This window comes from Rhagoletis zephyria, unplaced genomic scaffold (assembly GCF_001687245.7).
Source record: "Rhagoletis zephyria isolate East Lansing unplaced genomic scaffold, Rhagoletis_zephyria_1.1 Rzeph_scaffold_02454, whole genome shotgun sequence".
Lineage (NCBI taxonomy): Eukaryota > Metazoa > Arthropoda > Insecta > Diptera > Tephritidae > Rhagoletis > Rhagoletis zephyria.
This window is the reverse complement of record NW_016159538.1, coordinates 48735-74941: the sequence shown is the minus strand read 5'-3', so window position 1 is coordinate 74941 and position 26207 is coordinate 48735. Positions and strand designations below refer to the sequence as shown.

General features: G+C 34.5%; 1 protein-coding gene across 2 annotated transcripts; it reads right to left on the bottom strand.

The window, feature by feature from the left end:
- Positions 1-1287: 1287 nt before the first annotated feature.
- Positions 1288-24590, bottom strand: LOC108366931 (uncharacterized). Of its 2 annotated transcripts, none has more exons than XR_001848175.1 (2): positions 23790-24590; positions 1288-1751 (listed from the first exon to the last, which is right to left on the bottom strand). XR_001848175.1 is itself a non-coding variant. In XM_017621424.1 (2 exons), the coding sequence occupies exons 1-2, from the start codon at positions 3798-3800 to the stop codon at positions 1528-1530; spliced, it is 408 nt and encodes a 135-aa protein (XP_017476913.1). In that variant the 5' UTR covers positions 3801-3919; the 3' UTR covers positions 1288-1527. The 2 variants fall into 2 exon arrangements, 1 of the variants encoding a protein (XP_017476913.1); XM_017621424.1 differs by lacking the exon at positions 23790-24590 and adding an exon at positions 3617-3919.
- Between the last annotated feature and the right edge of the window lie 1617 nt (positions 24591-26207).

Sequence of the window (26207 nt, the reverse complement as noted above, 5' to 3'; positions counted from 1 at the left end):
AACAGAAACGAAAAAAACAACACCCGTTTCTATGTGGCGTTGTTCTACTAATTGCTGTTGTTGTGTTACTCAACACTGGTATTTGTTAATTAACGCCTGCTTTTTTTTTGCCTGTTTAAATCAGGTCAGAGTTTAAGTGTATTGGCGAATTAATCGACATCGGAAAACGGTTTCTTTGCACCGTTTAGCACAGAAAAAACTTCAAATAAGCCAAATGAGTTTGCGTGATGGTTTTTGCTTTGGTTTTTTCGTTTTTTTTTGCTATATGTCGCGCAGATCTCTTGTTTGTAGCTCGATCCAAAATGATCCTTTTAGTTTGGTAGTTATCCGCACAAAAGTCAAAATACGACTGAATTGTTGGCAAATTGCAATGCACTTTAAATGTTACGATCAGTATACGATTTGTATCTATCTGTGCCACGAGTTGTGCCAGCGCGTATATATAGACCCGATGAAGATCGTCTAGCGAACGTGAGCAGCTAGTTATCGCTGTAGGTACATATACATATATATTTGTATGTATGCTTTAATGTATGGCTAATGCCACGCTAATGTCTTGCTTTGTTTGCTTTTATATGTATCAATTTTTATTTTTTATTTGTGCTCGTATATTTATTATGCTTCTCTTATTTTTGTTGTTATTGTTGTTACAGCAATGTGAGTGTTGTTGTACGTTGATAACAATAGTTTGCTTTTCGGTATTTATGGCTGCTGGTTTGTTGTTGTAGTTGTTGTTTTATTTTTCTATCTAGTATCTAAGCATATGTATGTATATATGTATAGATATTGTGTAGTTAGTTTTCCTTTGAAGGTCTTCTCTCTTGACGTCACTGCCGCCCGATTAATGGTTTTATTGTACAACTGCGCTAGTTTGTAACGTCGTTTTACGACAGTTATTGTGCAGCAAACCTCTTGCAGAGTGTCACCGGAGAGTGCAAAGAGTAGAGATATTAAAAAGTGAAGTGCCTGCGCTACAGGTAAATGAATGCGAAAAAAATACGTCAGCCCAAATGTACTCTTAATTGCGTCTTAACAGCTGACTTGCTGGTTGGTTGGATGGCAAGCGGACTGCGAATGGGCCTGTCCGTAGCTAGAGTACTCGGAACAATGGAAATTTCAAAAACACCCGCACACACGCAAACTTTTTATTGGCTTTTATTGTGTGTTAGCACCCTAAAGACTCTTGGAGTTCCAGCGTTTGCTGGATTCTTTTCGGATACGCTATAGCTTTTATTATTTTATTGTTTTTTTTTGGAATTTTACGTTGTTTATTTACTTCGCGCTATGTATTTGTTTTAATTGTTTATTGTTTAACGTTTTCTTTTTCGTTTTTTTTATTAACGCTTTCAAATGTTTATTATCTGCAATCGCTATTTACTTCCGTTTTATCTGCTGTTTTTAGTGCGCGTGTTTGTTTTGATACGCAATCCTCTCTTCGGTATCTTCGAGTATTTTGGTCCAAGCGTTGTGAAATAGCGATTTGTTGTTTTATTGTTGCTCCGTTGCTATTTTTTTTTAGTTTAGGCTCTAAAGTTGAAAGTTGTGTCGCAAGCAAATGGCTTTCCTTTGAAGGCTTTTCTCAAATACGAACACTCGAAAAATATTAATATTTGCAAATTTCTTTTTGCTTATAATTCTTATTTTGGGGAAAAAACTAAGTGAAATTATATCGTTAATGTTAAAAATAATACACTTTTCACACGTCTTTCTCTGGTTAAAATAATTGTCCTTGCCAACGTCTCTGCCGCGCACTGTAAGAAATAAAAACATGAAAATTTGATTAGGTAAAGTAAGATCAGTAAAATTATTTAATACCAATATATATATATATATATACATATATTATCTACTCTAAATTTTATGTAGAAAAAATATTCAAATATAAATTATATGAGCCTCTAACAAGTTGTATGCTTTCGATCTGATTGGGTCTTAGCCGAAGTTCCAAGTTAAGTCTGATTTCAGAGGTTTGTCGAGGCTCTCTTTAACGCTAAAAAGTCGAGCAGGCGTAATGTGACCCAATTTTCCTATTTCAGTCTTTCTAGTGTTAACAAAGTGATATACGCGAGCATTACACATTTCGCAAGCTTGTTGTATGGGCTCCGAACCATGTCACTACCCTTCCTGATGCTAACAACAGTTACAACCCACCTCTCCAGTTTCTAGGTAACAATGACCGACCTTAAGTACCTAACGTACAGAATGCCTTCTCCGATTTGGTAAACCAGAAACTATATTACATTACTTTTGTAATAGCCTGGATCTTGCTAGACGTTCTGAAGACACTACAGTAAGATGAACAGGTTTTAAATGTATGGGGGTATAGCAAAGCCCAGCGTAGTATCACGAACGGTCCAGAACCTGTGTTCTGCATGTTCGACAGTTTCAACATAACCTATAACAACAATACCCCTTCGGAAAGCTTGAGATCGTGGCCGACTTTCAAAAACTTAAGTGAAGACAAGGAAACCGTTGAAGAAGATTAACTAGAACTTCCAGTCGAGGACGACCGAGTCCACTTCCCACCAGCACGTATAGCAATTGCGTGACCGAAGGAACACTAAACCATCNTTGTAATAGCCTGGATCTTGCTAGACGTTCTGAAGACACTACAGTAAGATGAACAGGTTTTAAATGTATGGGGGTATAGCAAAGCCTAGCGTAGTATCACGAACGGTCCAGAACCTGTGTTCTGTATGTTCGACAGTTTCAACATAACCTATAACAACAATACCCCCTCGGAAAGTTTGAGATCGTTGCCGATTTTCAAAAACTTAAGTGAAGACAAGGAAACCGTTGAAGAAGATTAACTAGAACTTCCAGTCGAGGACGACCAAGTCCACTTCCCACCAGCACGTATAGCAATTGCGTGGCTGAAGGACCACTAAACCATTGTGGTCAGGTTAAGATTTCTTCTTACTTCTCTGCCGTGAAATAACTCTTCACACGAGTTGGTTACCNCACTAAACCATCGTGGTCAGGTTAAGATTTCTTCTTACTTCTCTGCCGTGAAATAACTCTTCACACGAGTTGGTTACCACATCTCGCACATAGGTTGCACATATTGCTCAGAGTGCGTGAACGGGGACGCAGGTGCCGGAATTGGGTATAGTGGTGCAACTATAACTGCATACCCAAAATAATGACAATAAAGAGTGAAACGACTTTCTGAACTAACGAAAGCCGCAAGGTTTTTGAGAAGAAAATAATTGAATATCCGAGGCGGTTGTTAATAGCAAAAAAAAAAAATATTGAATAAAATATGTAGAAAAATTGTGTATTGGTAATTAACCCCCTGACCCTCTTCAGTTTATCCTGACTACGCGCTTGTGCTAGTACTTAATTGAATATTTTCAAAAAATTTAATAAATAAATAAAAATTAATAAATACATTTGTATGTAATCAAAACACTTTTTTTTAACGTACACGCGCTAATAATCCAATCTTTATATACTATGTACATACATATGTAGATGCTGATTAAATTAAGTGCGCAATTCACAATTTCTAAGGGCTCATATACGCCCAATCAAAATTTTCGACCATACATGTTCATAGACACTTACTGCATTCATATGCAATATGTAAAGGGTGGGCAAAATAAGACCTACATACCTATTTCACGCAGCAGGTCCATAGTTTGCCTAGCAGCGTGCGCAGTCGCTTCATTTTGTTGGGACCACAAATTAGGATGATGCTCTGCCGTTGGCCGCAAAAAGTTTTCAATCATTGTTCTGTAAGAAACCCCATAAATCGTTTCTGGCGTTTCATCCTCATTCTCGATAACTTTTTCGGCCATAACACCGCACCAAACAATGCATCTGTATAGGTGTAACTGGTGCTGTTGTGTTGCCCTTGGATTTTCACAGCCCCACAATCGGCCATTTTGCTTGTTGATGCGCTTCAACCGACATCAAAACATTACCTAAAAAATTNAAGAAATCGACGAAAATGAATAAAAAAGTGTAAAACTTTCGTGAAATTATTTAATTTATTTATATTAAAATTCTTTTGTAAAATTTTCTATTACTTTTGAAAGTTGAGTGCATCTTTAACCGTTAATTTTTTCATGATTTACTGATCGGATCTAAACCAAATTACGGGACGACGGTACTATCTTTCCGGTAAAAAAAATCGGTTCACGCAGTGCAAAGTTATGCGGTGAAATAAATAAAAGAAGTAAAAATACTCCGAAGAACTGACAACCTCCCCTTTTTTGAAGCCGGTTGAAAATGTCTGAGTTCTTTGTACATTTTATGTAAATAAAATGCAATTTATGAAACTTTAAAAAGTGAATTTTTTTAGTTCATTCTGTACATAAAATTGCATAAATGTTTTTTAAACAGCGAATTTTCAGTATTTTCTGATGATATATATTTAGAAGTATAAACTCTTTCCCCCCAAAAATATATTTCTGCGTATGCCCCTGGCACTTACTATTTATTATTTGTAAAAAATATATTTTTACCTTCAAAATGTTTGTAACTTTAAACATTTAATGTGTATATTTATGTGTGTTTTTTAAACAACTCATGTTCAAAATCGAATCTTGAACATCTTGTGCGTATACTTGAACAGATTCTGGTTGAAAAATAAACACTTTTCAAAAATGTTTAAAATGTAAAGTTCTCACCCGTATTTTTTGTAAAAAAAATATTTAGAACCTCCTCAAAGCCCATGAAGTTTTCCATGTATTTTATATGGGGAAGAAGCACCTTTTCATAGAAATGGTATAGAATTCTCTTCAGGAGACTTCCAATAATAATACCCAATTGTTTATTTGACAACTTTTTAATACTAACAATTTCTTATGGGCCCCTATTAATTTTTTTGGGGGGTTTTCGGGGACCTATAAATGCTAGTTAATACTAAAAAATGGTGAGATACACTGGTCGAAAGTCCATTTTTTAAATTAGACATACCTGTTTTTACTACAGATTCTAATTTTGAGGTTAAAAATAAGTAGCTTTTGGTTGAAACTTTTTCTCGGAAGTGCCTTTTTGAACCTCTTTATGACCTTCGAACTTGAACTCCCTTCTTAAATGAGCGAACATGCTTTTATTGAAAAAAACGAAAAAAAATTAATTACGCAATGAACGCAATNTCCCTTCTTAAATGAGCGAACATGCTTTTATTGAAAAAAACGAAAAAAAAATGAATTACGCAGTCGGGAAAGCTCTATCCTTTGGTCGTATTACCGACTTCCGTCCCTGACTGGAAGTGAGTTAAACAGAACGGAAGTGCATAATGTTAACCGGAAGTCCATTCCAGAAAAAAATGTGCGGTAACAAATATCGATCAATAGATAAAAGTATCGACTCAGTATATCACTATTTATCAGCCACTCCTCGTACCTTTAACAATGTGTTCCAGATATGTGCATTTGCATGTTCATAGCCCAGCAATTTCTGTTGCATATTTTCCCTTAAAAGAATTGCGCATTTCATAGGCCTGCTAATGTTTATACTTTTGGTTCATATCGCTAATAAACAAAATTCCTGACCACTTACAAGTTATGTTACATACATATGTATGTACATACATATCTTTATTTATTTGCAACATTGAAATATGTTTGGTTTCAGTTTTTGTTTTGCGTAAACATTAAATGGTCAAAGACGCGATTTGCCATTCAAAGCACATATTGTCTTGAATATCAACTCTGCATGCTATGCTGTCATATTTGTTTACGTCGAAAAAGTTCATTGATTGATAAAGTATATACATACATATGTACATATGTTTATGTATACACAGTATATACAAACAATATGTGTACATACACATGAGCCGTATATTTTGAAAGTGGTATAAGTCACTTCCCAGCTCTTGTGATTAATAGGCCGGTTACTGGTATCTGAACGGGTCGGTTATTCGTTCAACTTCACTTACTTAAAAACTTAAAAAATAAAAGTCAGTGACTGATTTATATTGATCACTTTTAAAAGTAAAAGTCACTGACTGATTTTTATTTATGACTTTTATAAATAAAAGTCTTCGATAACTGTTATCTAAGACATATAATTTAAAAATAAAAAACAACCGTTATTTGCCGATTATTTAGGTAAAAATACAAAATAATTGTTATTTTGGATTTATAAAATAAGAATCATAAATAACTGTTATTTGAGGAGTAATTAAATAAAAGTAAAAAAATAACTGTTAAAAAGCGATTTTTTTAATAAAAGTTGTAACTGTTACGGTGCCTGTTTCAGACTAATATCGGCCAGTGTGCTGTACCCTGGCTACTAGGAGAAAATTCGATTCGAAAAGGCTATTCTATTCCGTTTCTATTTTCCATCAGACCAAAATTTACATTAATGGTCCGTGAATAAAGCGGGTTTTCGGAAGACCTCCGGCTATCGCCTTATTTTCTTTTTGTTTTTTTTAGAAAGTCATGCAAAAATTTTCTATTTGCCTTATCCCCTAATATAATGTATAGCATTTTTTCGTGTTTGACAACGTCAGCCGGTCGATGGGAAAACATCTTGAAAACAGTTTTCTTGGCAGTCGTTTTCGCTTTTAGAATTTTCTTATTTCATAATAATGTAATGCAAAAATGTATGTATTCATATGTACTTAGGGTGCCTCACAAAAAGTGTAGCGGTTTTTTTCATCGGCATGATAAAATTTATTATATTTTAAAACTTCTGCCAAGATATTTCGAAAAAATATTAAGAATACGTGAACTGGACCGATTTGTAAATACCTCCAAAAATCTCGTTATGTGTTTTAATTTAATTTTTAAACAATACAGTTTTTTTGTTTGTATAGAGAGTGATGCACTATAATATCCGTACGTATTTTGCTACAAAAAACTATACGTACAACTATAGCATAAATCGACGTCTGAGTGGAAGATCGACCTGTCTCGGCAGCCAGTTCGAAAGCGCCCTATCTCAGAAAACTTTTCAAACTCATTTGCATGGAATAAATTGTGCGCTCAACTATGTTTAATTGTAACACTAATCAATTTTAGCAGAGTGAAGCACACAAATGTTGGGCATTCTTATCAAATATTAATACATCAACAGATGTACATACTTATTGAGCTTGACATATGTATATGACTGCCATACGGCTAATGCATGTGACATTTACGACACCACTAACTGCTATAATGAAATCTACTAGATGTGGCCATACAAAAGTCAGGCAACCACTCCCAAGCCACAAACACCGCCCACCGATAAAAGCCGTCTACTCATAGCCGTTCCGCTTAGTTTCCCTCCCAGCTGTAAAACAATTTCAGTGCCAGCTCATTTGTTGTTTAATGAAATTCAAAAGGTTTGGAGGACAAGTTTGCTATTACCTTTGTCCAATGAAAAGCTCACACATAAACATACTACAATTTTACTATGCATGTATATATGTACACATTCTTTGTGAAATTTTACACCACAAATTTATAAAATGTCAATATTTAATAAGCGTTATTGCCTGTAGTAAGGAGTAAATAATTTAGTTACATAAATATGCACGTTGAAAGTAACAAATAAAGCATCGCATTAGAGTGGCCCAAAAAAATTTTCATGGGGAAAAAAGCAGGAAACCCAACAATTGTTTGCTTTTTTCGCCGAAACAAATTTTACAATGCATTCTTGGGCCACCCTAATGTACATATGTGTGAAAGTATACATCCATATATAAATATGCTAATATATATGGGCTTAGTACATGTCTATAGTTTTAGTTATATTCCTCTTATCAAATTTACACACATAAATTGTGTGATGTCTTTTTTGTTGTTTTTGTAGCGCAAAAATGTTCCACTCAAATTATTTTATTAACTCACATTTGAGTAGGAAAAGTGTACTTGTCAGCTTGTCGTATGAATAGTATGTCAATACATTAGACATGATCACCTAACAAGCAAACGAATACAAGTTCGTCCCTGAGTCTACAGTATTTTGCAATGCAATTTCTAATTATTTTTCTTTTTTTGCCAAATCTAAGGGGATGCTTGAGAAACACTTCTCAACGCTTTTGAATGTCGAAACAGGTGGTGCGTTTTATGAAGAAGACCCCGAACCAATGTGTAGGGACAAAGAGCTCGCGTCCGTCCTCTTGACCAAGACGAACTGGTCGCAGCATAAGGCTGCTTAAAAACAACAAGGCCACCGGAGCCGAGCTATTCAAAGCCGGTGGCGAAGAGCTGGTCAGGCGCGTGTACCAGCTCTTAAGTAGAATTTGGTCTGCTGAATACATGCCTGAAGACTGGAATCTTAGTGTATTTTGTCCAATCAACACGAAGGGAGATCCCGCTGTTTCCGCCAATTATCACGGATCCAGTCGACGACACTGTGTGAAAGACTGATGCTATTCATGAACCAACTGATTGGACCTTATCAGTGTGGCTTCAGAAGTGGTAAGTCCACCATTGACCAGATTTTCACAGCACGTCAAATCCTTAAGAAGACTAAATATCCAAATGGACACACGCCACCTTTTTGTCGATTTCAATGGCTTTTGATAGCATAGCCATGTCTAAATTTGGGAGGCGCGCATAAGCTTCAGCTCAATTCAAATAGAGAAGGACCTTTCGGCGCCGTTTGAGGTTTTACACAAGGCGATTCACTCTCTTGCGACTTTTTCAATATGTTGCTGGAAAGCGTGATAAAAGCTGCCAATCTGGGTAGGCACCATATATTTATAGCAAAAGAACGATGCTGCTGCCGTATGCAGATGATATCGATATCATCGGTCTTAAGCTCAGAGGCGTCAGTGCAGCATTTTCCAGCTTAGAAAACGACTCTAGCGGTGAATGAGAACGAGACAAAGAAGAGTGAAGTATTCGACTGGAATAGTCGAAATACTTCCTTAGCAAAAGGTTAATGATGTTTGATCAGCCTTAATTTACTGTCATTAGGGTGGGACGCTTGAGTGACTGAGAGCTGATAGACAAGTATTAGAACGGGGTACCTGTGTGCCAATGAGTTTTGCAACAAATTAAAATTGTCTCAAGTCAAGAACATCGATATATATATCTTATTTTAATGGTGTATTCGTTTCTACCAAAAAATGTCACCTTTTGATTGCCCCTTTCTCTTTTTGTGCTCGATTCTAAAATAATTTTCACAGCGAAGACACATTCTCTACACTTTGAAGCTTTGTCAGGGGAGATGGTTGCCCTGAAAATCAGATGCTTGCGCAAAACGACAAAATTATGAAATGCGTTAGCTAGACAAGGACAAGAAGCCAAAAACATGCCCAATATGGGCAACAGTTTTTGGATGAAACGAAATCACCATCAGATCCGACTGTAAATTCAGAAGTTATGAAATTGTTCTCCTTACATATAAGTCCCATACTAATGTACATACATACATACATACATTTGTAAACCTGAGATTTATTAATAGATTATGTAGGTTTAATCATGCAAGCACTAACGTACATACATACATATATTATTTGTATAACTTATTTAACTGATATTTAATACTTATTAAATTTAGTATTTTTCCATGCGTTTGCTTTGTTATTCTAGCTGATGGTTTAGAAAGTTCTAGTGACACAAATAGCTTATGCAAACTTATAAGTAATTACATATTTCATTAGTTTTTAATAAAATATATACATACATATATACGTATATAGAACTGAAGAAATCATCTTTTAGCCTCTTGAAGCCAAGCGAAAGATTCAACAAATTTCATTTTGGATGATTTATGCATTTTGTTAAAATTTATAGAAATAAGTCAAGCAACTCAGTCATTTCATAGTTTTTCACTCATTACAAGTACAGCTAAATGTAAATTGAAAACAACACCTGATTGTGGTTTCGAGAGGGTCGCCCCAATAGTAAAATCAGGTCATTGGATATAATCGTTTCCCCACAGAAAAGTTTCAAAAATTTCAATTCTTTTTAAACTTTTTCGCGAGATTTCGCGGAAACTTTTGAAATCCAGAAGGATATCCCACATATTTTCATTATTTCGATTTCTTTGATAGTACTTGACTAGGATAACAAAGCCTAAAAGCGTTTTGAAAAGTTAGCTCTCTTTCAAAATTATAGCGGGTAAAATTTTGGCTTTTTCAGTGTATTTTTCTGCACCAACTTTTTTTATAGCAACCCCTCGGAATATTATAATGGCATAAAGGCATTGATATAGATATGGATACATAAATATATAGATGTGTTCAGAAAACCGAGAAGAATTGATTTAGTTATGTTTGACTCTCCGTATGACCGCCTGCCCAATAATATGAATGAAGTTTGTAATGAAAATTTTATTTATTTTAAATACGAGGCCCAAATTTTAAACGCCAATATCTTTTGAAAGTGAGCTAACTTTGCAAACCCCTTTTAGGTTCTTCTAGATCGGTATTATCGACCTGAGTTGGTTGTTTTTCCGTTAAAAAAGTATGTTGAACAGTGTTATAATTAAAAATTCTTTGCGTACTGTTTTCAGTTCCAAGGTAATTTGTTTATTAGACGAAGTTTTTTTTCTGAATTTTCCATATCAAGATCTATAAAATACTGTTAGCTATATTCCGCTGTCTGGAGTTAAGATTAGAAAAAATAAATATAAATTTATTATTTTATCTCTCGGTGGGACGCTATACAATTGTGCCTGGAATTGCGCATTAAGTTTAAAATTTATGATAACACTGGTCGACGGCCAAAATTTACCAGAGACGCCGTTATGAAATTCTTATGTAAAATCACCCCCTGATTCCGAAAATCAAGGTTATTTTTAATTTTATGGTACCGTTTTTGAGATATTTGCAATTTACCGTTTTTGCAAAAAAAAAAAAATTGGGTCCACTTAATCATATATATCTCAAGAACGAATAAAGCAATTCCAAAACAGTTTGAAGCTTTTAAAAGGTAATACAATTTTCTATAAGCTGCGCATACAACACTTTTTGCTAGGCCCTGTAGATTCAAAGATAACGAACAATCATTACCGATTTTTTCAATTTTTTTTGTAAAAATATAAAAGAAATTGTACTTTGCGGGGAAGGATCTCGAAAACCTTTTATTTTTTTGCAGATTTTTTTTTTCTCCCTAAGCTCTGTTGTATTACAAAAAAAATAAGCTATCATCGAAGAAAATCGATGCAAAACTACGTAAGTTATAAGCGATCAAATAAAAATACCCAGGTTGCGCAATTTCAACGTATACCTCAAAACGTATGTATGGTATAAAGAAGAGTGAAATATCTAGCTATTCTCTGTTTCTATTGAGTTAAAAGTTCAATTTATGAATGAAATTACCCATATTTTTAACTTTTTTTTTAAATTTATTTATGTTTATACTATATTCTAACAATCTTTATCTTAATTTGATTGGTAATGTCACTGTAGGTACGCTAGCATAGGTTACTCCTCTTGATCTTCCAACGCCAAGTACTTTTGTTTGACAAATATAACACTCTATTGAATGGCAAGTAGGTTCTCTCCATATCATTGGTGTATCAAATTTTGTTTGTTGTCCTGATTCCCACTGAATCAATTCTACTCGACACGATGTACACAAAGTGTTCGGTGTCCATGGTTTTTCAGCATTTTTAGGCTCAATTCCAAAATACTTGGAGTATAAAGTTTTGATATGATCTGAGAACACTCGTCGTCGCCTTATGATAGTATATTGGCCACACATGAAACAGAACATATCTGGATCCTTATTACACTCAAATTCTCGCGTCCTTTTACTCATTTTATTTTTTTTAATAAATCACGGTTTTGAAATTGGACTTATGAACTGAACTATCTCCGGCGAGCCTTGAAGATGTTATGAAGTTTCAAAGCGCATTAACTCATATTTATACTCGGAACAAGAATAAAATTGAAAAAATCAAATCTTACCTAGACAGAAAGGTTCTTTTTTATAACAAGCCGGGAAAAGAAAATACTACCTGTTTTAGATGTAGGCTTTAGAAATTTTCTGTGTCTTATAATTTTGAAAATCTACCTGCATACTTACCCATAACTGACGGAAATACATGTTTATAACTACATGCCTACAGCAGGTTTCGAACCCAACCACTCTTCCTTTCGATGCAACCACTCTACCTACTATAATACAATTCGAGTATTAAAAGTACTATTTGATTTATTTAAAGAAAAAGTGTTATCATTGTTATGGTGTTATTCGTTTATCCGGATAATATCTCACTTGCACTTTATACCTTTAATATATGTATGTATGTATAGGTACATACCTTGAAGTTGCGCAACCTGGGTATTTTTATTTGATCGCTTATAACTTACGTAGTTTTGCATCGATTTTCTTCGATGATAGCTTATTTTTTTTGTAATACAACAGAGCTTAGGGAGAAAAAAAAATCTGCAAAAAAATAAAAGGTTTTCGAGATCCTTCCCCGCAAAGTACAATTTTTTTTATATTTTTACAAAAAAAATTGAAAAAATCGGTAATGATTGTTCGTTATCTTTGAATCTACAGGGCCTAGCAAAAAGTGTTGTATGCACAGTTTATAGAAAATTTTATTACCTTTTAAAAGCTTCAAACCGTTTTGGAATTGCTTAATTCGTTCTTGAGATATATATGATAAAGTGGACCCAATTTTTTTTTTTTTGCAAAAACGGTAAATTGCAAATATCTCAAAAACGGTACCATAGAATTAAAAATAACCTTGATTTTCGGAATCAGGGGGTGATTTTACATAAGAATTTCATAACGGCGTTTCTGGTAAAGAGAAAAAGTTGAAATTTGTGGTCCAGTGTAACATGCCTATGAAAAGTGATTACCAAAGAATAATGATAATAATAATTGTCAGCAAGCCGTTAAATGTGTTGTAATGAAAACTTTGACGCACAATAGACATAATAAAAATCCAACACAGAAGAGATGCTAAAAATTTGTAAATTTAAATCAAATAACAATTCGCTTTTTACTAATTTCATTTTAGCAATAATCTCATTTAAGACAACGAACTAGTCATATAGATTGTAGTATGTACATTACGCTTATGACTTTTTTCTAAAATTAAATGCATCTACCTACTATGAGAATGGGATGATGGCTAATGAAAAACCTACAAAAATCACATTTTGATCAAAATTTGCTATAAAAAAGGTTCCCGCAGGGAACTGCGAGAAAAACACTTTTTACTGGAAAAACATACATATATAAAAAATTCCATGTCAACCGAATTACGACTGCGATCAAAAATTGGTTCCTAATTTTTTTTATTCAGTTAACGCGTTTTAAGTACCACATAAAACTTCCATAAAAAGCATAAGTACATACATAAGTCTATGAAAAATTCCAAGTCAACGGATTTTACGAAAAAGTTAGGAACCAATTTTTGATCGCAGTCATAATTCTGTTGATAAGGAATTTTCCATTCATCTAAATAAATATATATGTATGTTCATATGATTTTTTCCCAGAAACATTTTTTCTCGGAGTTCCCTGCGGGAAATTTTTTTTACCAAATTATGCCAAAAGCGTTATTTGTGTTGGTATTTCATCCTTGCCCATCAACCCCTCATAGGAGTTTTTAATTTTAGAAAAGTCATATGCCTAATGTACACATATACATATACATATATGTTATGTACGTACATTTATAACTAAAAAATACACATTAGAACATTTTATGTTTCTAAATATTCATTATGCAAATTACTCAGGTAATGCAAATATGTACAAAGATAAGTACGTATGTATGTATTGCTGTATAGTATAAGGCAATTTGCTATCAGTCGGCCTAAGCAATAAACAAAGAGCTGTCAGTTATTTCTAGATGATAACATAAATATTCGTTTGTTATCAGCACACAATTATTATTTTTTTTTTAAGCTTTTGATATGAATTTCATTTTGCTGCGAAAACAACAAATTTTAGTAACGAAAATATTTATTTAGCATATGTACATATGTAGCTAATTGTGACAGCATATAAGTATGTATACTATGTGTGTTTTGTTTTTGCTCACCAAGCTTTTCGTAAATAAGTATATTAATAGAGAAATAATTGCATACATTTTTTTTTTAATCTCATTAAGTTACAAAATTTAAATTCGGCTAGTAAGATACACTCCGCTTCACTTGGATAAGTACACATTTTTTCCTCAAGATCTGAGTTTACATATATTTGGGCTTGTGCGCATCGGAGAAACTTCGTCTTAATCTCATTTTAAATAATGATCAATTTCAATGAAGAAAACACCTTGAAAACAAGAAAAAAAGCCTATGTTATAAAATACAAATAATCATTTTTAGTGTAGTTTTGAACTTTCCATATCCCACATTATGGATCCCTTGCAGTTTTGAAACACACTTCTTAGATATCTCAAAACTCCTTCAAATCCACTCAACAAACACAAAACACATTTTGCAACCTCTGAAAAAGTATGACTCTCAAGTTAATAACTAACATAGTTCTTTGCCAAATTCCGAACCAGCGAGAAGTGCCTTTTTTTAGTGAACCAGCGATGGTCAGAGAGATCATTTATTAACCTGCGGTTGAAAGATATGATTTAATATGTCACATGCGTACATAAAAAACAGCCATGGACAGAGAGAGCGTTTAAGCTGGCAATGTCCAATAGCCCAATGAGCTCATCTAAGGATTTTTATCCTATGCGAAAGAAAAAAAGCTTATGGCGTATAAAGCAGGATGACCTTTTCTGTAGGTTGGGTACAGCATACTTAAATTCCAGTCATTAGATATGCGTTCGTCCATCCACAATTTGCATAACAATTGATGCTTGCACTTTATCAACTCCTCGGCGCCGTACTTGAACGGCTCAGCTGGCAGGTCATCAGCTCTAGCTTTTACTTTTCGTACCTCGCCATACTTAGTCGGCTCTTCGCACTGTATCTCTCTCGTTTTATTACGGAAAATACACCTCACTTCCCTCTTCAGCTTCCTTTATCGATCCCGCTTTCATCTACCTTGTGGTTGTACTCAAAAAGTCGGCTTATTGCTGCTAACATTTTTGGGACATTTTTCTTTCTGCCAACATTTCAAGTTTTTCGGACTCATGTGTATCTGTCTCTCTCTCTTTTTATTACGAAAAATACGTCTCGCTCCCCTCTTCAGCTCCCTATATCGATACCACATCGCTCGATTTACGCCCGATCACAGCATATGTCCCTGTAGGCGGTATCTTTTTACTCAACAGTGGCGTCAAATTTCTCGCCGTATCAATTGTTCTTTGGAGCTCTCTGAAATCAAACTACTGTTTTGGCTGCGGTACGAAGGGATCGGAAGGCGTGTAGTCTCACCACTGGAATTTATCGGTTCGTTAAAGTCAATAAGCCTCAGATCGTTAGAGGATACTTCGTCGTGGAGACTGAATTTTGCGACAATGGGGTCAAAGACAATGCACACCTATTGAGTGCATACATACATATATCGTGGGCAGCGCTCGGAGCGCATCTACGGTGATTGTTAGGTGCCAAAGTCTTAGGGATGTAAAAGAAGTCTTTGGACACCTCGTCATTATTTTCCAACGGCACCCCCACCGACAAACAGTTGTAGTGCCAAATAACAAAAAAGAATCTACCAAAATATACAAAAAGCATTCTACAATTTTAAATAGAAAACCATTTCAGCTGAGTTCACTCGTATAAAAAATCCGTAAATGTAGATTTTATTAATTTGTTAGGACTATAACAAGAGCATAACTAAAAGCTTTTTTTATTTATGCATATGTAAGTATGTACGTGTGTATAAATGAGATTTTCTTACTACGATTATTACTGCCAGGAGAAATTTGTCGCCGTTGGAGTCAAAGTTCAATTGCTTTGACGTCAAAGAAAACCAAGCCGCATAACGACCGTAAATCTATTGGCACGATACGAGTATAATAAAAACGCGATAACATCTGTGCGAAGTCACAGAATAGTGTCGTGAGCAGGCAAACCATATGTCAAAAGTATAAAAGCCTATATACGTATTGAGACTTTGGCACCAGTTGCAGAAATTTGATGTTAAATACGGGTATCTCATGCCAAAACTAGTGGTATTACTTATACATATCTACATATATTACGAATGCAAAATATATTCGTGCAAAAGAAATGCGCTTGAGGCACTCGCTAAGCCTCTCGAAATTGGCGCAAACTGTGCCAGTGATGTCCTCGTTAGTTGAGTGAGTGAGTGTGGGTGTCAGTAGCTTAGGGATGTAGCACTGCTGGTATGTGTGAGACGTATGTATGCACTTCGAGTGGGTGTTCAAGTGACGTATGCAGTTTAGTATGCCAGTAGAATTGACACGCATTCTTCGAAGGCTTCTTCGCTTTTGTGATTGAAGTTGCATATACATATGTACATATTTCCGGATAATGGCATGATTTGGGTTATTGAATAAATGAGATCGAATACTTATATTAAAATAAAGTATAAAAGCAGTAAAATAAGGAATATATAGAAGTGAAGAATATTTGCAAATGCTTTAAAATACAAGGGGGTGGTTTAAATTGCATTATCATCACCGCCGTCTTCACGGTAGTAGCGTGTCCGAAGACTAAAACACCCCGCCATTTTAAAACCATTGCCCACTCTGGGAGCACTAAGTTTAATTCGGTGCAAGTGCGTCGAGGTCTCACTTCTTCTTTCGAAGTACAATTTTGAAATATGGTAGTATTCAGAATTAGGCCCGTCAAGCTACATGCTGCCCCCGAATCAAGAAAGAGAAACCAAGTTTGTGATAGACGGAAGTCATGTTTCNAGTATAAAAGCAGTAAAATAAGGAATATATAGAAGTGAAGAATATTTGCATATGCTTTAAAATATAAGGGGGTGGTTTAAATTGCATTATCATCACCGCCGTCTTCACGGCAGCAGCGTGTCCGAAGACTAAACCACCCCGCCATTTTAAAACCATTGCTCACCCTGGGAGCACTAAGTTTAATTCGGTGCAAGTGCGTCGAGGTCTCGCTTCTTCTTTCGAAGTACAATTTTGAAATATGGTAGTATGCAGAATTAGGTGCATCAAGCTACATGCTGCCTCAGAATCAAGGAAGAGAAACCAAGTTTGTGATAGACGGAAGTCATGTTTACACTGGCGAAACATCGACTTGGGCCACTTTCTTTTTGCAGATACACACATATATGCCCCTTACAGCTGAAAATGAGATCTGTGATCACTCTACATCAAACGGATATACACATGCAGACAATGGGGTCACCTCTCCCGCTCAATATGTGCAACCACCGAAGAAGCAAGTGGTTGGATTTCTGTAAGACCGAAGGAACAACTGGAAAGACGAGGAATCTCACGCCGTTTAAAAGAAGAAATATACATATATATACAGGTCCACGCTGCGATCGAGCGGAAGGCAAGCTATGCCCGATCGATATAGGAAGCTTAGTAGGGAATCGAGATTTATTTTCTGTAATATTTAAAAAGAGATAGGCCAAAGTAAGTTAGTACGAGTGCTTGAAATGCTGTTCGGCAGGAAAAAAAAACCCCTAAAATTATATCAGAAAGTTAGGCAACTTACGGCAGGTTTTAAGGCCAGAGCCCATTCCTGTAAGAACAATTACGGCGCCTTAGTAACGGATGACCACAATATACTTAAATTATGCAAGGAACCCACACCCACCCTTTCGGATGCTAAAACTACTGGAATTAGTAGAGAAAATAAACATTATTCTCCAGTTTAAGATGACAGGGTCTTTGTCTCACCATCCGACTATGACGATCTACATATATACAAATAGCAGTTTCGCTTCAGCAAAACAATGCTGCTGGAGCAGATGGTCTACTCAATGCGAGGATATGACTTCCATAAGCGCCAACTACCGCTGGATCAGTCTCTAAAACGTCGCTTACGAGATCTGATCGAGCGCATTGTGCGAAAGACTAATGGCCACTGTCGACGAACGCTTTGAGCCTTATCAGTGTTGCTTTAGACCGTGTCCAAATGTCGAATCTTAGAAAAAATCTGCAAAAGGGAGGATCGCCATAAACCACATCTTTGTCGATTATGAAGCCGCCTTCGACAGCACGGAACGTATGTAGCTTTGGCTTAGTCATGGAGCGATACTCAGTTGAACAATGCATAAAAGTGATCCAAACGTTGATGCCGAATTTAAAAAAAAAAGATTATTACGAGCGATGAGGCACATTTTCACCTAACAAGCCTGATTGCATCCACTGTAAGAAAAAGCTGTGCACGCAGAGGGTGTGAGTGTGGGTTTCGGGCTGGCGGAGTCATCGGTCCGTACGGTAAATGTTATCGTAACATGATGATATGGACTGGAACAATATGTGGTTTAAATTGGACGGTGCCACTGCCATACAGCCCATGAAACAATAGCCCTACTGCGAACATCTGCGGTCTTATTGAATCACCCTATAATGTATAATGTAATGGAATATTATTATCGACTTACTTATGTAAATTCGTTATGTGATGTATGAAATGGAACGTTACAAAGAGTTCGATGAATTCAGAACGCAAAAATTTAAACAAAAAGAGGCAGGAAAAAGTTAAATGAATTTTTAATGCTTTTCCGTCCTTAGATTCCAATTTATGGTTTATAAGTAAGACGAAAATGCAAAAGCCTTGATACCATGTAAATACATACATATGTATGTAGATTACAGTATGTGACAATAAGACAAGGAATAAAAGTGGATCATTGCCAAATAAAAGTTCTCGCACGCAAGCTGTATGTATAGGTGAAACCAAATAACTGACGAGTATATCCTTGCAAACGTGTCAGCATAAATTCCCATACAAACTACTACATTCATAAATACGTACTTCCATATGTATGTATATACAAAGCAGCCAAACGGGTTGACGTCAGCAACTGAATTTACAACCTAACACCCAGTTTTGGAAAAATTTCCATCATTTTTATTAATTCACCCAAAGAGAATGGCGGCTTCCTTCTAAAGAAAATAATTGAAGCGCAATAGAGAGAAAGCAGGTGTCACTAATAGCTTTTATATGCGAAGGAAGGAGATAAGAATACGTTTAATTTTATGGTAAAGAATATAGCTAACAACGAAGTCAATAGCTGTAAATCGTTTGCTATTGTGAGCATGAGCCAGAATTTTTTTTTAGTCCCATTCTCTTGGCATGAGTCAGTAAAGAGTGTGCGGCTGGATGCAAATACCGGCCGGTGCCAAAATGTGTAACTCATGTAACGTGTTATTCGTGGCATTTTATTATTGCTTACATGTGCTTATATGTACTTATCTGGTAATATCCATACATACATATGCGTTATAGATGCGCACGTGACGTGAGTTTTGCAGTGACAGTGCTTGATTCACGCGTGGCCATGCATGTGCGTGGGAAAGTTTTACAAACTCATGTGTGAGCGTAAGCGACGCACAGTGTGCCGAATTAACTTGTTTGTGACAAAATTCCATATTTCGGGAGTTAGAAGAAAATGTATCGGTATTCAAAAGCTTTTGAGAAGAAGAATTCAGGAAAAATAGTTTCGTTCAAAGGGAGAAGGTTTAAGTTTTTTTGTTGACCAGAAAAGAGTAGGCAATGAATTTAAAAAAAAAAAGTTTTAAAACCCTTCTCTTACGTCCAGAAACTCATTTCCGTGGTCACAAACTCATTTAATTTTGTTAAAGTTAATTATATGCGGGTTTTAGGCAAAAAACAAAGGTCTGCTTTAAAGTCAAGGCGATTTTTTACTCAATCGGACCTTCCAAAGTACATTTTTTCATTATTAATATTTCGTCGGCCGCTGTGGTGTAGTGGTAAGCAGTGCGCGCGTCCACTCCGCAACACCTGGGTTCAAGCCCTGGTCAAAGCAACATCGCATAAAATAAAAAAAAGGTGTTTTCTTAACAGCGGTCACCAGGCAATGGCAAACCTCCGAGTGTATTTCTGTCATGAAAAACAGCTTCTCATAAAAATACAATTGCATTTCGGAGTCGGCGTAAAACTGTAGGTCCCTCCGCTTTGTGTGACAATATCAAGGCGCACGCCACAAATCGGAGGAGAAGCTCGGCCAAAAACTAACATAAGTGTAAGCGCCAATCTATTATATTATTATTATTTTTTTTTTGCTGATTTTAAATGGCGTAAATTTTTGGTAATTCGGCATAATATAGGGTGATTCAAGGCTGATGCAGATCTTTGATCGTAATTATTTTCGCATATCACGCATTGAAAAACTTATTGTGGAAAAGCAACAATAATTTGAAAAAATGGTAGAAGGGATAGCTATTTCGGAAATCACCACATTTCCTCATCAGACTTCTTTCAGTAGGATTCCACAATAAGTTTTTCATTAAAAACCGCCTCAAGCTCAATAAAAAAAATTGTTGAATATCATTGTTATAAGGCCATAAAATAACAAAAACAAAGATTAAAAATAACCTTATGATTTTTTTTTTAATTTTTACGATCATTTTTATCATTTTAAGATTCTTATTTTTTTCGATTAAAATTAATCATTATTTCGTGATTTATTATTTTGATAATTTTTAATCGTTATTTTACGATTTTAATTTTTCCGATCATTTTAGTCATTATCTTATGATTTTTATATTTTCGATCAAGTTATAACCGTTAATTTCAGATTTTTAAGATCATAAAAGATTTAAATCAGTTATGAAGAAAAGTCAGTTCTTATTATAACGGTTAAAAATTGTCGAAAAAAAAATTTATCCAAAAAAATTAACTAAAAAAATAACGATTAGAGATGATCGAAAAAAAACACAAATGACAATTAAAAATAATCTAAGAAATAAATGTTATACAAATCATAACGGTTACGGTCCTGGGTATCTGAAATATAAAAAAAAATCATTTCGAAAAATGTGGTTGTGTTTTATTTAAAGAAGAAAAACTGCGGTCATATTGAACCACCCTATATGTACACGCAAGTATGCATATATTTACCATGCGTATTAAAACAAATGCGACAATTCCTTCAATGAACGTAAAATAAGGATAACATTATGGCCGCAGTTGTTGCTAACCACTTACGCGGACACCATGTATTTACATATGTATGTACATCCATACATATAACATCCATAGATATACCTATGTATATACATAAGTGGCTTTTCAAGCAGCACTTGGGCACTGTTAACCGCTAATCCTCCTCTTCAAACCTACGCACACACATCCTTCACACATGGAAAATCGTTAAACTACTGCTGCTGCTTCCTTTTCTTCTTCTTTAAGCATTTCGTGCGGCCATCACGTGCCACTAATCGTAAATATTTTTGTAAACAAATGATACGCTAGTTGTTGTTGTTTTAGCTTTAGCATTTGTTGCTGGCATTTTGTGGCTGCTATTGGATTTGCTATTGTTTTTGTTTTAGTAAAACTTACTATAAATTCTCTCGCTGGAAAGTACCTCTGCGTAATGGTTGGGCTTTTGTTTTTATACCCGTGCGCACTTGTGCACAAGGGTATTATAATTTTCTTCCCATAACAGTTGTTTGTAACTGCCAAAACGAACCGAGATAGATATAGACAAATATATACATAAATGATCAGAATGAAAAGCGAAGTCGATGCAGCCATGTCTGTCTGTCCGTCCGTCCGTCCGTGTACACGATATTGAGATATCTCAACGAAATTTAGTATATAGGTTGCCCTTTACCCAAGGCCCGAGCCTTGCTTAGGGTGGAACTAAGAAATTTGTTTAAAATCTTTGAAATCGGGACATAACCACGCCCACTTCCCATATAACGATAATTTACAGAAACACGAAAACTGCGATAAATCAGTAATTATTGGAGCTTATTCGCTCAAAATCGATGACTGCAATAACTTACTTAGCAGAAAATTGTATTATTATACATTTTTGGATAATGGGCGTGGCGCCGCTCACTTATGACCACAAATGAGTACNAGCTTATTCGCTCAAAATCGATGACTGCAATAACTTACTTAGCAGAAAATGGTATTATTATACATTTTTGGATAATGGGCGTGGCGCCGCTCACTTATGACCACAAATGAGTATCTCCGTAACCAATTCATAAAATTCAACCAAAATTGGTGCACCTTATAACCTTGGTACGGAAAAGTAATTTGTGGACAATTATTAAAATTTGACTAAAATTACACCCCTTCCCGTATAGCGGTAAATTTAAAAAATACGAAAACTCCGATGTTTCAAAAACTGAATACACTAATTTACTTCAAGTTAAGACTTTCAACAATCTCTTAACAATAAATAAGACTGTTGTAGACTTCTAGGAATTGGTAACCGCTTTCTCGATTTCTACCAAACTTGGTTCAATGTTTTCATTAAGTCAGCATATTATCGAAAACGTTTGAAATCAGGAAAAAACACCCCTGCTTATCATGCAAATGTAGTTGAGAGAAAGTTGAAACGACGATACTTGATACCTGCGCCGGGTATATAAAATTCGGTTTCGCCCAAACATATACTTCTTTACTTGTTCTTATTTGCTGGCATTTACGTGCGCAAGCGCCCTTTAAGTATGCTTCCATTGAAATTTTCTCTCTCCTAAAATGTTTTGATGAGCGCGTTGAGGTACTCTTGCGCTAAAAAGGAGGAAAAATAAAAAACAATGCCTGGAGTGGCTAAAATATATGACCGCATTGGTTTTTTCTTCTTACCACTTGCTATCTACTATGTTTCCATGGTTACTTACGAATAACTTCGTATAAACAAAGCTTTCCAAAGTCTTTTCTCATTCTCGTTTACCATCGACAGTGGCGGCTAATTAAAAATAAGGTGGAAAATTTTATGGAATTTCATTCATGAGTCACCATGAAGCACTTTTGACGAACCGCAAGTATTTTTCAGAGCCTTTATGGTTGCCGGGCTATCACTGTAAACTGTGGTCAGCGGTAATCATGGATATTTCTCTCAATTGTCCATTTCCCAGTAACCAGTGGCTTAAACAAATTTCTGGTTTTTCTGCATTTACTATACAAAATCAATTGGTTTTTTCTCTTAAAATCGTATCGTCTCGTCAATGTCTTCTAGAAGGCAAACGAATGCTGCACATTCGCCCAAGGTTTCTGTCAAAAATATACCATTTGGGGCCGCTCGATAAGTTTGGTATAAAGCCCATTGTAAGCATGCCAAAATCGTTTAAAATATGTGTAGTTTTCTTGAACAGGACTTGCGTTGAGCATAGTCGCCAAATGGTGAAGTGGATTAAATTGTAACATAGTTAATTAATCCAGAAAAAGTGCAAAGAATCATTCTGTCAAAAACAAATATACGATTTTCAATATAAGTGAAATATCTGAGAGTTATCCTTCAAAAATCCCGAAACACGGAGAATGCCGAAAAAGACAAAATCTAGAGAAAACCTTGAAATGTCTCTCGAAATCCGGAAAATCGTAAAGCATTTAATTATATTAGGGAGCCTTCGTAAAAGAACTGTCAAAATGAAGGTTTATTTACAACACGAGAATTTTCACAAATAAGATGTCATTATTTCATTTATGGCGAAAAATATGTACATCTGACTGGCAACAGTTTAAGTGATAGGAACACTTTAATATTTTTTTTTTAATTACACTCAATACTATCTCAATTTTAGCACAGCTAGTGTGACGCGTGTACCATAACCCCAAATACATAGTAGTTAGCAAGTGGCTTCTTTGTTCTGCATACGAGTATACTCCACATAAGTACGTACATATGTATGGATGTGTTAAGTTCGTTTTTATTGTAATGGATGTCTGACAAAAAAAAAATGCGTCTGCCAAAAAATCGATAAATCGCAAACAAAGAAACAATGGCTGACTCTTACACACAGAAATGACAATCGTAGGAATTCGCCCCACCCTTATGAAGAAATTTTACTAATATAGAAAATCAAAATTTTCACCGATTTTTCTATGCATTTCCATATATTTAGAGCAAGCAATTTTCACTAACCTGCTACACTTGTATCCTTCTCCTGCGGCTTCTCTGCGTTTCTACTGAATGTTCTACACTTTTTCTGTAAGTTTCTTAAACCTTTTTATTCCAATTATATGAACCGTTATAATAAAATAAAATCAATATAAACATTTTATCGCTCATATTTGGTATGAGGTTCATGGCAAAAGTTTCCACAACAAATTGTTTAAATATTCACTTTTTTTATTTTTTTTTATTTTTTTCGAACTTAACTTTTAATACTTTTTATGTTTTTTATAACGTTTGCGTTTCAACATTTAAGATAATTTACGCTTGCTGCGGTTAGTTGAGTTAAAGATTTATTTCCTTATACATTTGACGTAGAAATTAGGAAAACTGGTAGAAAACACACAAATTTAAATACTTCAACGCAGCTAAGAAAATCCACACAAAATGCTTAACCGAACCGATATACAAGTCTAACAAAAATTTTCACAAAACTTAAAAACACCAAATAGTTTTTCTATATTTTCACTATCCTTCACAGTCTGCATCCAGTTTTTTTTTTTGTTTTTTTCTATGTCAATTATTTTTTTGCATCGACTCTTCCAACGGTGAATTTGTAATGACACCCTTAGCCAATGTTCCACTTGTTTTTATATCTGCGTTTGTGAATGTTTGTGACTCGTCCGCCAGAGTGTGGCGTCCGGTGGTTGAAGGGGGAACTATTGTTCGGTGTTGCACTTCTCTGCTTGGTGCTTTTTCCAGGTCGACCGTTCAATTCGACGCCTCAAATGAAATTGTGAAATTATTTGTCCGAGCTAATTTGCAGAAATTCTTGGTGACAGGATAATAATCCAGCAAGGATTTCCAGTAGCAGTGTTGCCAGATGACTGTGTAGCAGTATGAGTGGGGGTATGTACTCACTTAGCGGGGACTAAGAGGGCAATTCTGGCTAAGATAGTAAAAAGTCTTTCGTAAGACTTATTATTAATAGTTATTCTAGAACAAAAGTCTTAAAAAAGCTCTCGCATTCACCACTCGCGGTGAAAAGCTATTTTGAGAGAAAGCACTTGCACATCATTTAGCTCGCGTCCCTCCAACAGTCGCAATGTCCGAGTGAGCAAAGTACAGGAGTGTCATTCGACAGATCGGAGTTCGGATCCAAGAGCAGCGGATTCTATTTTTCTTTTCTATTAAGTTAACATATGTATATTTTTTTTAGATTACCTTTTCTTTTAATTATTAGATTTTATTGTTTTAAAAAGAAAAATATGTTTTTCTAATTACATATAATTTTTGGAAACTTAATTTCTGTATTTTTTTCTTTTTTAATTTAATTTTTTATCTTTCTCAATTTAATTTTCTTAATTGTTAAGCTGTTGAATGTTAATTGTTTCAGAAAGAATATTTTTTTATTTTCATTTAATTTTTAGGAACTTATTTTCTCTTTTTTCCATTTCTGATTAGTTTATTTTATTATTATTTTATTGTTTAATTTTCTTTTAATTTTTAGATTTTATTGTTAAGAAAAGAAAAATATATTTTTAATTTCATTTAACTTTAGGCATTTATTTTTTAATTTGTTTTTCTCATATTAATTTACTTTTTTTTTTAATTTTTAGGTTTTTTTGTTGTAAAAAGAAAAATATATTTTTCATAATTTTGATTTAATTTTTAGAAACTTATTTTACATACATATATTTTTTTCTTTTTTAGTTTTATTTTTTATCTCTCTCAATTTAATTTTCTTTTGATGTTAAGCTGTTATTGTTTCAAAGAGAATATTCTCATTTATTTTATCTTTTTTGTTTTCTTGGTTAATTTTTTTTTAAAATTTTTAGTTTAATTTCCTTTTTATTTTTAGATTTTGTTGTTAAGAAAAAAATATTTTCTTAAATTTGATTTGATTTTTAGGAACTATTTTATTTTCGTTTTTTTTCGTTTATTAATTTCATTTTCTTTTAATTTTTAGATGTAAGTGTTTTCAACAGAAAAATATATTTTTTATTTCATTTAACTTTTAAGTATCTATCTACTATTTTCTTCTTTTTTGATTTTTTTTCATTTAATTTTGAGATTTCATTGTTTTAAGAAGACCAATTTTATTATAATTTTATTTATTAAAAAAAATATTTGCTTAGTTTTGATTTGTTGTTCTTCTTTGATTTTATTAATTAAATTGTATTTTATTTTATTTTATTATTATTTCATTTATTTATATATAATTTGTGAAAAACTTATTGCTAAAAGGCGAACAGCATAAAGCTGAGAACTCCTCGTGAGCAGATCTTTCAATTGGTCTTTCGAAAGGCAGTAAAGAGGTTTTAAGATAGTTGAAAGAACTGAAAATTAACTTACGAAAGATTTTTTTTCTTTCGAAAGACTGTGGTGAGTTGAAAGACAATGGCCAGAATTGCCCTGTAAGCAGCATAACCAAAATGTATACGCTAG